The sequence below is a fragment of the Lithobates pipiens genome, unplaced genomic scaffold, assembly GCF_037356315.1.
Source record: "Lithobates pipiens isolate NorthernLeopardFrog02 unplaced genomic scaffold, aLitPip1_a1.2 Scaffold_28, whole genome shotgun sequence".
Classification (NCBI taxonomy): domain Eukaryota; kingdom Metazoa; phylum Chordata; class Amphibia; order Anura; family Ranidae; genus Lithobates; species Lithobates pipiens.
The window spans coordinates 170,727,895-170,741,467 of NW_027507789.1; the positions used below are offsets into that span (position 1 = coordinate 170,727,895).

Below are 13,573 nucleotides of genomic sequence, written 5' to 3' on the forward strand. Positions count from 1 at the left end.
GGAAAGGAGGACATGACACCCCCCAATGTGTAGCACCTGGTGTGGACCGGACCTCTGTTGATACACCACTGCCACTTGAGCTTCGGCTCCCCCCTCTATCTCAGCTTGCGGCACCTGGGCGCAATGCACCCTGAACATCTGCCCAGGATTGACCCTGGGTCTATGATTGCCTTGTGGGCACTTATGTAAAAGCCTACTTAGAATTTTTATTTTTTTCTTATTATGGAAAAAAAAGACATGCATCATTAATACAACAAACACAGCTGATTGCATGAACAAAATAGGATTAGTTTTATTGAAAATATTGTAAGTGACAAGGACAAGAGAACGATGATCAAAATTCAACCAAATTACTGAAGAACACCAGAATATATATATTCACAATAATCCTAACACATTCTAAATATCCAGAATCAAGGGCTTAGCATGTCCACCACAATAAAATATGCATGTTGCATGCTAATATTCCATTAATATGTATAATGGTAGACAATACAAATAGGTTTATAATATCTGATTACAAAACCGATACTACAACTCTATAATAAAACCTGCACAGGATTATGTCAATAAAGTCACAACAGACAACTAGTTTGAGTTCCACTTTAACTAAGCACGTGTTTTATATCTGCATTCACGTACTATAGGCACATTTTAAGGTGCTGTTTTTTTGGTCTTTTTTAAAGAAAAGTACATTGCGAAGGAGAATTCAGAAAAAAATCATATTCTATCCTATACTGATCAGGCTGGTTCATATTCTAACTAATTTTGCATATGATCATTGTAATTCAAAATTACTGATTATGGTGCAACTCACCATAATGCCTTGCAACTTTAAGTACCATAAGTGCCTGTTTATACTTGAACATGTCACAGTAACACATGCAGCACAACTCACTCTTAGTGCATTGTGGTGCACTCCATTACCACAGATTATTTGTTCTGAATGGGCCCCAGGTAAATCTGCTTGCACTCTATTGTTTTTTTCAATGCACTACCATGTAATCCACATCGTGCCGTGTGGTATGCTGCATCAAGCCATAGCATAAATGCATTCTGTACATGTGTTGGAGCGATATTCAATGCTGTTGCAAAATAAATGGCACTACATGTTAGCACAATGTCTGGCTATTAAAATCCATTTTTGTAACAAGATGGAGTTAATGGGCACGAAAAAAGTTGAAAGTGCTCCAAAAAACTGAATGGAAAGTCAAAATGTATGCTCTCGCGTAATGTAATCCCTAAAAAATGCTGGATAGACTAAAATACCTTCATTCATTTTGGATCTTTAAAAAGTGTTCAAGGGCCAGAAATATTTCTAACACATAGGTCAACATCTTGAAATTAACTTACAACTTAGGTAAACTTCAATAATTTACCACCAACCTCTAAAGATGAACAGATATCTAACTAATCCTAAAACTTGCATAATTTCAGTTGTGTCTACTGGGTATTTTGGTGTATAAAGTTCATGTCTCATGCCAAGTTTTGCCTAGGTAAAGCCGATGCCGAAGACCACATTGGGAGAAGACAGAGGAAGACACCAAAAGACTTTCTAGAGATACTATTATCCACAGAGTTCTCCAGAAGATATAGAAAAAACATTAGCATACATTATGGTGATTATGATGTTGATGACTTTGATGATGTTTATGATGAGTGTGGCTAGTCGCATGTTGAACTTTCATTGTGTGGTGAGATCCTGAAATTAGAAGATACAATATTTAAGATTATTAATGATCTAGGGTACATTATAAAGAGATGCAAATTGTCAAAGATTTATATATCAATCCACCATATTCCAATTATCATTGTTATTGTTACATAAATAGTCAGGTTGAGAAACCAGCATATGTACAATTATTTGTAAATATATTGATTTTAGCAGGAGTACCCTGAGACCTGAAATGTATTTATTTATTGAAAATGTAGTTAGCCTTTTATGTCTTGTAGTTTCATAAATGTACCCAATTTTTTTGAAAACAGGCTAAATCTAGAACCTATGCAAGACTATTCAACCTTTTTAAAGCTGAAAACTACTGTGGGTCATTTAAATGTGATTTGTCACATATACAAGGAAATTTCAAAATTCACAGCAGACAATGTGACTGCTATGGAACTGATTAACAAAATGGCCTCGAAATATCGGGTTACATAGTGATTTATGTGATTTTCAGATAGAATTTTTGTAAATGTATTGGATAAAATAAATGTTTAGAGAGTATGACTGTTGATTAAAGAGATTGGTATTGGGTATCAGTAAATGAATGCCATTAAGATGGAGATTAAAGAGATGGTGTGATCTTTTCAATTATTTTCTATGGGACCCTATAGGGTGGTGTCTAAATGTCACTAATGACCAGGTCATTGTTTACATTTTTCTCATATTGTGCATTCTACAGTTCTACAAGTTCATGTTCTGCCATTTAAGTCAATATATGTTTACATACCATGACTGCCTCCTAGAAAACTTTGATCTGAAGTGCTGAAAATTAAAACACACAGTAACAATTAATGAAGAAGAATATGACAATTCTGTATGGCTTGGTTTAACTAATATATTGATAAACAAAATAGGGACATTTCATGGACTGTTTGGTCTTAAGCTATTATATTGTTCTGTTGTGATTGCTGATTGAATATTCAGTTACTTGCCCTGTGTGAAATACTTACTGGATATCATGACCCTCCAATAGGCGCTTATAGGTGGTGATCTCCATCTCCAGGTGAGTCTTTTGGTCCATCAGGATCTTGTATTCCTGATTCTGACGTTCAAGATCAGATAGGATTTGGGTCAGCTGGGACTCTACATTGTTGATCAAACATTGTAATTGGGCAAGTTGAGCCCCAAATGTGGCTTCTGTTTCTGCCAAAGTGTTTTCCAGAGCAGATTTCTGGGAAAGGATAAAGAAAGATTGTATACAAAAATAACAATAGATTAAAGTACATAGAGTTAGTATTTTCAGAATAAACTGAAGATGCACACAGTCTTAAACTATGAGCAATTGACCCTTGATACAAACTTTATTGATTGATTGGAAATAAAACTTACCAAGCTGAGCTGGCTTTGCAGTTCAATTTCCAAAGTTTGGATGGAACGTCTCAAGTCAATGACTTCAGTTTGTACAGACTGGAGTTGTTCAGAACCAGAAGCAACTTCACGATTCAGTTCTTCAGTCTATATGAATAGAACATTTGTTAGAGTCATTGTTAGAGTCATGTACCCTGTTGATTTGATTTGTACCATGTTGACCATGTTGATTTGATTTGTACTTTTCTATTAGTTTTATTATCTTTTAAGTTATGCCACTGCATTTTTCCTTTGTGTCCTTTGACAACAGCCTTAAAGCCCAGTTGTGCTGTACACCAATAAACACTGAAATTCCTGATCAGGAAGCATGAGCATGGCCACTTGGCCAGAGTAGTTGTGATTGTGCAAGGGATGTGGTAGACCACAGAAGATCTCTGTATTATAGCAGTAGTCCTGATCTTCAGTGTAATGGGGAAACTGGGATGGCACACTACATCTGAGCATAAAAGCCAATCATGTTCTTATCAATATTAATTGTTTTTTGAATATAACCATGAAATAATAGTGCTTAATTATCAAAATGTAATAGATAGCTATCACACTATTTTTCTAACAGGTTTAACAAACTTTTTCAGTCTACACATAGACTTACCCGTTGACGGAAAATGGTCTCCACCTCTCTCAGATTTCGCTCCATCAGATTCTCATACTGCTCTCTGATCTCAGACAATGCTCTATTCATATCAGCAGATGGTGCGGCATCCACTTCCACATTGACTCTGGCACCCAACTGAGCTTGCAAAGAGTTGACTTCCTGTAAGTAAAAATGTTAGAAACAAGTAGTATGATGGGTGCATTTCTGGAGATCTTCATAATGTGTGTTTTAAGATCAGTTTTGACTTGGTATTTAGGATTATGTCAATGTGCAAATGCAGTGGGCTTTTAGGTGCATTTGAGAATAGTTTGAGGCATTTCTGAGAACATTTAAGGTAATTGACAACTAAAAAAGATAAAAAGATTAAAAAAATGTGTCAAAGTTGCCAATTTTTCACATAATGCCCAGGATGGCTGCATACGACTAAAGCAAAAGTGATTTCAATATTGTTTTTCTTTATTAATGTCTGATTTAGCTTGAAAAATGGGTAGCAAGCATTCTACCTCGCCATGATTCCTCTTCATTAGCTGCAGTTCCTCCTGAAGATTTTCTACTTGTGCCTGTAGCTGACATATTTCCCTGTTTAACTCTTCCAGTAGTATACGAAGTCCATTCACATCAGCCTCAACACTGCTGGCCAGTTGGCGTTCCATTTCATACCTGGTGACAAAAGGAAAACAAAAGCAATTAATGCTGATAATGATAATAAGAATGAAGAACATTAAATATAAAAAGACTTACTTGTTTCTGAAGTCATCTGCTGCCAGACGAGCGTTGTCTATCTGTAATATAATCCTGGCATTTTCCACAGATGTTGAGGAAATCTAAAAATATTGGAGTTAAGTATTTATTACAAAGGGTAAATTCATACAATGTAATAAATTGAACTTTGCTCTGTATCGGTTAAGCTTGTTTATCTAGTATGTAAGTTAAGCTGCATATCTAGTATGGCTTGCACTGTAACATGACTTAAGGGTTCATTTACACTAGCCATATGCTAAAACATTCCCATTTAGCATGCAACTGGTATCTGTTGTGTGACAAGGGTGTTTACCAGTGCCTTGCATTTTACAATGTAAGGCACTGTTTACCTTCTTTTTTTTTTTTCTACTTTATAGTAAGTGTATACTCCATTTAGGTCTTTGCATAGTGGTGCGGTGCCCTGCCCTGCAGTGTCCTCCAGTGCTATCCTGTGTGCTGCAGAAAAATGCAGCATATCTGCATTTTTCCGTAAGACACGTAACACTAGTGTTGTGGTGTGAATGAGGCACAATTATGTTCTATGTAACCTGATGTTGATCCAGTGCGGAAAAACACAAGTCACCACATTATGTGTGAAGAAGCCCTCTACCCCAACAGTGAGCTCTCCCTGCCATAATTTATGTTCACAAAACTTGGATTTCAGGTGTTCCTGCTAACCTTTGTGTGTTCCAGCAGGGATAGTAGGGAACCATCATAATGGCCACTGGAGGTATTATCATATGGTTTACCTCTCCAGTACTTACCAAACACTAAAACACCAGCACTGTTTGTTTGTTTTATAGTGTATTTTCAGCCTAAAATGGCTGCTATATTAAAGCATATCTGAACCTAAAAACAAAATATTATATATTACGGTTTACCAATCCTTAGACATATGGTTTGTTTACTTTTTTCAATTTAACAGCTTGTTGATCCTGCAAATTCAATCAATACCTTTGATGAAGCTGGAGAGTGCAAAATCAGCCTCCTTCTGCACAGAAACCACTTAGCTTCCAACCTCAGCTTGTTCAATTAAGCTCTGACAATAAAACCTGGAATCTGATTGTTTTCTATGCAGAAGTGAGCCTGTTTTTTCACTCTCCAGCTTTAGTAAATAAACCCCATGCTGTCCTAAAATCATGTTTTTTTTTTCAGTACATGTCTACATCAAAGTGCCAGACAGCATGAACAAAATGCACTGAGACCTATTTCTGGTGCTGTATAACATGTGTCATCTGGTATCACTTTAGATGCCTAATATGTCAAATCTATTTTTATAATGTAAATATGTAGGTGTCAGTGTGAGTTTAAAAAATATAAATACTTAATCACTACAATATTTGTGTAGATTCAGGCCGCGTACACACGCGGGGACTGTTCGCCCAACTTTGTCCGTCAAACAGTTTCAGCAAACAGTCCGCTCAAAATTAGCATGGACGGACTTGCCCACACACGACGAACGAACAGTTTGCTGAAACCGTGCGCGATGACGTGAACGGCACGTACGACGGGACGGAAAATACAACGTCCTATACACTGCATTATAACTTTCGGCGTGTAAATCCTTTCTGAGCATGCGCGGAACTTAGTTTGACGAACAAGCCTACACACGAGGGGACTGTTGAAACTTTGTTTCAGCGGACAGTTTTTCGGAATTTCCGAAAAACCTTGTTCAGCGGACTGTTCGCTGAAACTGTCCGCTGAAAGCCCACACACGAGCGGACTGTCCGCCGAAACACTGTTCAGTGGACAAAGTTGGGCGAACAGTCCCCGCGTGTGTACGCGGCCTCAGTGTTCATCAAAAAAAAAAATATGTATCAAAATAATTTCCTAATTATTATACCACTTATGCAGACCAATTCCTTTATTTACCTGGCCTTGAAGCTCTTGAATGATTCTGAAAAAGCAGCTGTAGTCAGGTAAAGAGCTGGGCTGATTCCTCTCATACCACTCCCGGATATTCCTCTCAAGCTGGGCATTCTGTTGCTCTAGGGAGTGGACTTTGTCTAGGTAGGAAGCCAAGCGATCGTTTAAATGCTGCATGGTTTCCTTCTCATTGACATTGAACAAACCATGATGGCTAATAATGCTTTTATGGCTGCTGCTGTGAGCACCTCCATGAACGTGTTTGGATATGGAGATTCCTTTGCCTCCTGATCCTCCATGTACACTGGGGGCTCTATAGTGATCGTTATGATGGACTTTATGGGAACTTCCATGGTGGATGACATGGGATCCTCTATGATGAGAACTAAGAGAACCTGTAGAATGGAATATGTTGGAGCCTCCATGATGAGAAGTATGGGAACCTCCATGATGTAAATTATGGGATCCTCCATGATGAGAAGCATGAGATCCCCCATGGTGGTTAGAAGAGTGGGATCCTCCATGATGAGAAGCATGAGATCCCCCATGGTGGTTAGAAGAGTGGGATCCTCCATGATGAGAAGCATGAGATCCCCCATGGTGGTTAGAAGAGTGGGATCCTCCATGATGGCTAATTGAAGATCCTCCATGATGAACACCATATGTGTGGCTTGGGATATTAGACAGATGGCCACCAACATGGCAGCTTCCATGGTGTGATCCAGCAGAAGAGTGACCACCGTAACTCATGATGATGGATGTGAGTGATACAGATGACCTAAAAGTGTGCTTTTCTAAGTGGATGTCCTTCACAATATGTTCTCCATTCATTCTGCTCCTTTATATATGGAAAACTGGGAGTGCCACGAAACATTAATTGCTAATGTTAATGTTTATAAGTATGTGACTGCTCATCTATCCACTGCTTTATATGCTTGAAATTAGGATTTAACATTAAATATTTGGTTATATGCATGGAAAACATTAGACTATTGTAAAACAACTTCAAAATAATCCATTTATTGTTGTCCAGCTCATTAGATATGTTTGCTCACTCCACCCTAAAAAATAACAATAAAGGAAAAACTGACTGACTTGGCTGAACACACCTCAAATAAAACACTGAAAAATGCAATATTGTAATCATAAATTAATGAAATTAATGAAATGTTTAATCACAGTATGCATACGGTCTAAAGCTGGGCACAAAGCATCAGATTTATTTTTAATTTGATCAAGCAGGAATGAAAAATCGAAATTAAGAAGATGGTAGTAAGAAAATTTGCAGAAGCAAATACTCAGCCATGGTAGGAGTTTGAAAAGGCCATTTTCAAAAACTTGTGACTCGACTGTGTTGAGTAAGAATGAGGAGTTTCTGACCATTGGTAAACAACCGAGCAGTGAAAGAAGCATGGTTAGGATTTTTTTAAATGTGTTTAGTATTCTTGTGCTGCCTGTGCTTGTGTGCTGAATATCAAAGTTAATACGCAGAATAGATCAGCACTTAGGCCGCGTACACACGCGCGGACTGTTCGCCCAACCTTGTCCGCTGAACAGTGTTTGGGCGGACAGTCCGCTCGTGTGTGGGGCTTCAGCGGACAGTTTCAGCGGACAGTTGGCCGAACAAGGTCTTACGGAAATTCCGAAAAACTGTCCGCTGAAACCTTGTTTCAGCGGACTGTTCGCTCGTGTGTAGGCTTGTTCGGCCAACTAAGTCTCGCGCATGCTCAGAAAGGATTTCCACGTCGGAAGGTTGCATTGCAGTGTATAGGACGTCGTATTTTTCGTCCCGTCGTACGTGCCGTTCACGTCATCGCGCACGGTTTCAGCAAACTGTTCGTCCGTCGTGTGTGGCCATGTCCGTCCATGCTAAGTTTTAGCGGACTGTTCGCTCAAACTGTTGGACGGACAAAGTTGGGCCAACAGTCCGCGCGTGTGTACGCGGCCTTACAGTTTTCAATGAATGGCAGAAAAGCAAAAGTTGACCATTTAATGCCCCTGTCCCAATGGTCATAATAATCTAACTTTAAAGCAGAAGAGGACTAAGGCTCTTTTAGCCCTACTCCTGAGTCACTGGCGTTTTTTTCATTCTGCACTCCTGTGATCCATTTTCAGCCAACACAGACTAAAGTCTGTTGTCGGCTGACGACACTCAGCCAGTCCAGGCTCTGGATCAATCCCATTTTTAACCACTTAAGCCCCGGACCAATTTGCAGCCAAAGGACCAGGCCCCTTATTGCGATTCGGCATTGCATAGTTTTAACTGACATTTGCGTGGTCGTGCGACTTGGCTCCAAAACAAAATTGGTGTCCTTTTCTTCCCACAAATAGAGCTTTCTTTTGGTGGTATTTGATCGCCTCTGCGTTTTTTATTTTTTGCGCTATAAACAAAAATAGAGCCGCAATTTTGAAAAAAAATGCAATATTTTTTTTTTTTTTTAAATTGTAATTTTTATTGAGAGAATTTTTTTAACAGAAAATGAAAAGATACAGAACTGACAATATCCAAAGAAAATCTGGAGCATACCATATCGGAAAAACTGATATAACCTCATGGTGACTACAGACAGACAGTAGCAATGGAAGGATAAAAATAGATAACTAAAAGAAAACAAAGCAAAATAAAATGCAGAAAGGAAATAAACAACAGAAAAGTATTACGTAAGACATTATTAAATTAAAAAGGCTGAGAGAAAACATATGTCGTAATGCAGGGGTAGGGGTCTTGAGCAGGTGCTTCAATAACGTGACCAATACCTGACAAAAGAAGGCTACATACCACTATAAATTTCCTCAGGTGAGCTTCAAACGGCCGTTGGGCCAGCAGAAACAGACTTAAAGTACTGACCAGATACAAAACATCAGGGAGCCGGAAGGTCAGGGAACACTAGGGGACGGACACCGACCGGGTGGCTAGGGGTACCAAGGGCGCCTGTGGGAGCCCAAAAATCGAGGCATCCCAGGGGGCCCAAATCACGCCAAACCGGTCAATCCCATCCTCCACCATAGCCGTCAAATGTTCCATCCTGCGTATGTCCCTGACGGTTTGTATCAGCTGAATCTGGGTTGGGGGCTGAGTAGACAGCCAATTAGAGGGGATAGCTCTTTTAGCAGCAAGCAGCACATAGGAAGCTAATTTATTAGCTGCCTTCCCCAACTCCGGGAAGGGAAGGCCTAGGAGAAGGTGGACAGGATCCAATGGAATGGGGGTGTCAAAAATTTGCTAGAGCATGTGAGATACCATGGACCAGAAAGGAGTAATTAGTGCGCATTGCCAAAAGATGTGATAATGCGTTCCCTTGGTTCTCCCACACCTCCAGCACATGGGAGAAAGAGAGGCATCATACCGATGAATAACCTCGGGGGTCCTATACCAGAACAGTAGGACTTTATATGCTGTCTCTCTCTGTGCCACACATCTGGAAATTCTAGAGGTGGAGGACCAAATTCTGGACCATTGCGGGAGAGTGATTTGTTGATTAAGGAGCTGCGTCCATTTGTCCATGTAGGAGTGGGATAGGGCAGTGAGAGAGGACCTCTGCTGGAGTATATGGTAAATACTAGAGATAAGCTTTGCTTGGTAGGGGCCCTGGGAGCAGAGCAACTCAAAAGGCGTCGGTGTGGAGAGGGAGAGAGAGGGGGAAAGAGTTGAAAAGTAGTGAGTTATCTGGAGGTATGAATACCGCAAGTGGTTTGGGAGTTGACTGTCAGTTTGGAGGGCCGAAAAGGGCTTAAGTTTACGCGTGACAGGGTGAACGAAGTGGCGGAGTTGGAACAATCCCTCTTTAGCCCAGGGAAACATACGAACATGCGATAGACTGTCAGGAACTAAAGGATTAAACAGCACATTAGAGAGGGGGGGACAGGGTGAAGACAATGCAAATTTGGAAGAGCAGGAACGCCACAGTCTAAGCGTGAACAACATGGGACCCAGGCAGAGGTCCAGAAGCCCAGGGTCCCTCATTGTCCCCGGCGACCACGCCAAGGAGCAAGGATGGGTCGGATATAGGGAACCCATCTCAATCTCCGTCCAGCGATTCGGAGGTCTCAGGCAAGACCAAGACACTATCGGGCGCAAATGAGATGCCAGATAGTATTTGTAGACGTCCGGTGCACCCATGCCCCCCTGATCTTTGGGGGCAAAAACCACCGAACCGGCCACTCTATGGGCCCTGCCATTCCAAATAGATTTCAAGAACCAGCGCTTGAGCAACTTAATCTGTGACATCGGGATGGGGACAGGCAAGGTTTCAAAATAATATAACAGTTTTGGCATGATGGACATTTTTAGCACATTAATTCGGCCTATCCAGGACAGGGGAAGGGAGGTCCATCGAGATAACATACTGTTGATAGACTTAAACAGAGGGATGTAATTGGTCGGGTAAAGGGCGGAGTAGGAAGTCGTCAGCTGAACCCCAAGATATTTGAGGGACGATGTGCACCAACGGTAGGGGAATGCATTTTGTAGACGCAGAAGTTCCTCCGGGGGAACATGGAGGGGGAGGGCCTCCGTCTTCGCCGTGTTGACCTTATAGCCCGATAGGGAACTAAATTGAGTGAGTAGGGCATGCAGGGAAGGGAGGGAAATGTGGGGACTGGTTAGAGTAAGGAGGACGTCATCCGCAAATAAGGATAATTTATACTCCCTTTGCCGCATGGGTACCCCCTTGATATCAGGGTGAGATCTGATAGCCTCTGCCAGGGGCTCTAGGCAGAGTATAAAGAGGAGCGGGGAGAGAGGGCAACCCTGTCTCGTCCCGTTTGTCATAGGGAATGAGTGGGAGGTGAAGGACACTAATCGAACCTGGGAAGAGGGGTTGGAGTATAGGGATTGTAGCGCGGAGAGAAAGGGTCCCCGCAAGCCAAATCTAGTGAGGGTTGCGAACATGTATGGCCAGCTCAACCGGTCAAACGCCTTTTGGGCGTCCAGACTGAGAATCAGGGCGGGGCGACGAACCCTGTTCAGCATGTCAATTAGGTCTATAGTTCGCCGGGTGTTGTCACCCGCATGTCTGGTAGGAACGAAGCCCACCTGGTCTCTGTCTATGAGCTTCGTCAGGAATTGGGACAAACGGTTGGCAAGGATTTTTGTAAATAGTTTGTAGTCTGAATTTAAAAGGGCTATAGGTCTGTAGTTGTCTGGTAGGGTCGGGTCTTTGTCCTGTTTAGGTATAACCGTGATGAAGGAGTGAAGAAAATGTTGGTGAGGGGACTTACCTAGAAGCAGCGAATTATACAGGGTCACTAGATGAGGCGACAGGATTGGGAGGAAGTGCTTGTAATAGGAGTATGGGAGGCCATCCGGACCTGGAGCTTTGTGGGAGGGGAGAGCCTTAACGGTGCTGTCCACCTCCTCCTCTGTAACGGGTGCGTTTAGTATATGCAGATCCGAATCTGACAACTGGGGGAGCTTCAGGTCCGACATGAACTCCTCAAAAGCAGCCATATCAAAAGTAGGATGTTGTGGGGGGGTTAGGCAATTATAGAGTTTGGCATAGAAGTCACCAAACACCTGGGTCATTGTCTGGGGGCAGAAAGTGGGGGACCCGTCAGGAAGTCTGACATGGTCCGGGAAGGCGTGATAAGGCCTAGGGTTAAGTCTAGAAACCAGCATCCTGTGGGGCTTATTCGAGTACTCATAGAACTTTTGTTTAGCCCACAGGATCGATTTGTCTATGAGAGACATGTCTAGGGATTTTATACGGTTCCGCAGGCCAGTGACCGTGCGCAGCCGATCCACCGTAGGGGAGCGCAGCAGAGCCCTTTCTGCTCTGTTAAGCTCTAGGAGCAAGGAAGTTTTCAAGAGAGCCGCATCTTTTTTCCTTCGAGAACCAAGGGCAATACATTGCCCCCGGAAGAAGGCCTTGTGGGCTTCCCAGAGGGTGGACGCGCTGGGCACGGAGCCTTTGTTTAGGAGAAAATATTCGGACAGGGCCGCCTCGAGTTTAGTATTGATTTCAGGGTGCTTGAGCAGAGACTCGTTGAGTCGCCAGTGACATTTCTTGGGGAAAGCAGCAGAGAGGCATAAATCTAGCGTCAAGGGGGCATGGTCCGACCAGGTTATCGCACCCAGGTCAGACGACACTGCGTGAGATATCAAGGGGGCCGTAATAAAAAAATAATCCAGTCGAGAGAACATCTTGTGAGGAGGGGAGTAAAATGAGTATTGCCTACCCAGGGGATGTTTCAGCCGCCAAGCGTCGAACAAGTGGTGTGTACGAATAAGTTTCCTAAAGGAGGTAGCCAGGGTGTGAGAGGCCGGGGGGGGAGTGAGATTAAATAGAGATCGTCTGTCCCGGGCGGGAGAGAGCACAGCATTAAAGTCCCCCCCTAGAACTGTAAAGGGGGAAGATAGCTTATGCAGACGCGCCAAGGCATCTGTGAGAAATTTCACCTGGCCTGAATTGGGGGCGTAGATGTTCATGATCGTCATAGGGTTGGATAGATAGGACCCCTGCAGTATAATATAACGACCATGAGGATCCACGTGAGATGACCTAACCTGGAGAGGACATGAGTTTTTTATTAAAATTGCTACTCCAGCTTTACCCGAGGGGTCCGATGCCACATAAGACACCGGATAATGTTTAGATGCGAATCTAAAGGAGCCCCCGGCCCGGAAGTGCGTCTCCTGGACTAGTATCACATCCGCGCCGGAGGCCCTAAACTCCCTCAAGGCCAGCCATCTTTTCCTGACCGAGTTCAGGCCCTTTACGTTATAGGAGACCAGTTTCAAAGCCATGTCGCGTCAGGGCAGTCAGGCCAGTGAACACGTAGGTCAAAGGGCGGAGGCCCAGACACAACACGGCTCAACAAGGGGCCAGGGAGGGGCCCCAACCTGCCTATCAGCACATTATAATTAAAACAGATATTGCTAACAATAGAGGTGGTTGCAATATGGAAAGAAACACCTAAGGACATATGTAGACATAAAATGCACAAGACAGTTATCGGCAAATGCATTAGAGGAAAAACCCCAATAAAAGCAATAAAATCAAAAATAAAAAAATAAAAATAAAAATTAAAATGAAAAAAAATAAAAAATAAAAAAATAAAAATGAAAAACCAAAACACCAAGAAGACATCATAACAATAGTATGAAAAAGATAAAACACATATCAGTCCCCAAAAAAAGGGGTACGCGTACAGGCCCAAAAAGGGGGCCACTGAAAATAGTGATGCAGAGCAACCATAAGGCCAGGACGGCCTAAAAAAAACAAAAAAGGTCAGCAAAGAAAAACCTGAGAGAGTCAAACCCCTCAGGGGTCCTTGGCCGC

At 42.3% G+C, this 13,573-nt stretch overlaps 1 protein-coding gene across 1 annotated transcript; it reads right to left on the bottom strand.

Annotated features, from left to right (window-relative positions):
* Positions 1–267: 267 nt before the first annotated feature.
* Positions 268–7,124, bottom strand: LOC143935793 (keratin, type I cytoskeletal 19-like). Its single transcript, XM_077459903.1, has 8 exons — positions 6,300–7,124; positions 4,428–4,510; positions 4,190–4,346; positions 3,684–3,845; positions 3,053–3,178; positions 2,674–2,894; positions 2,451–2,485; positions 268–1,702 (listed from the first exon to the last, which is right to left on the bottom strand). The coding sequence occupies exons 1-8, from the start codon at positions 7,122–7,124 to the stop codon at positions 1,605–1,607; spliced, it is 1,707 nt and encodes a 568-aa protein (XP_077316029.1). The 3' UTR covers positions 268–1,604.
* Positions 7,125–13,573: the final 6,449 nt, after the last annotated feature.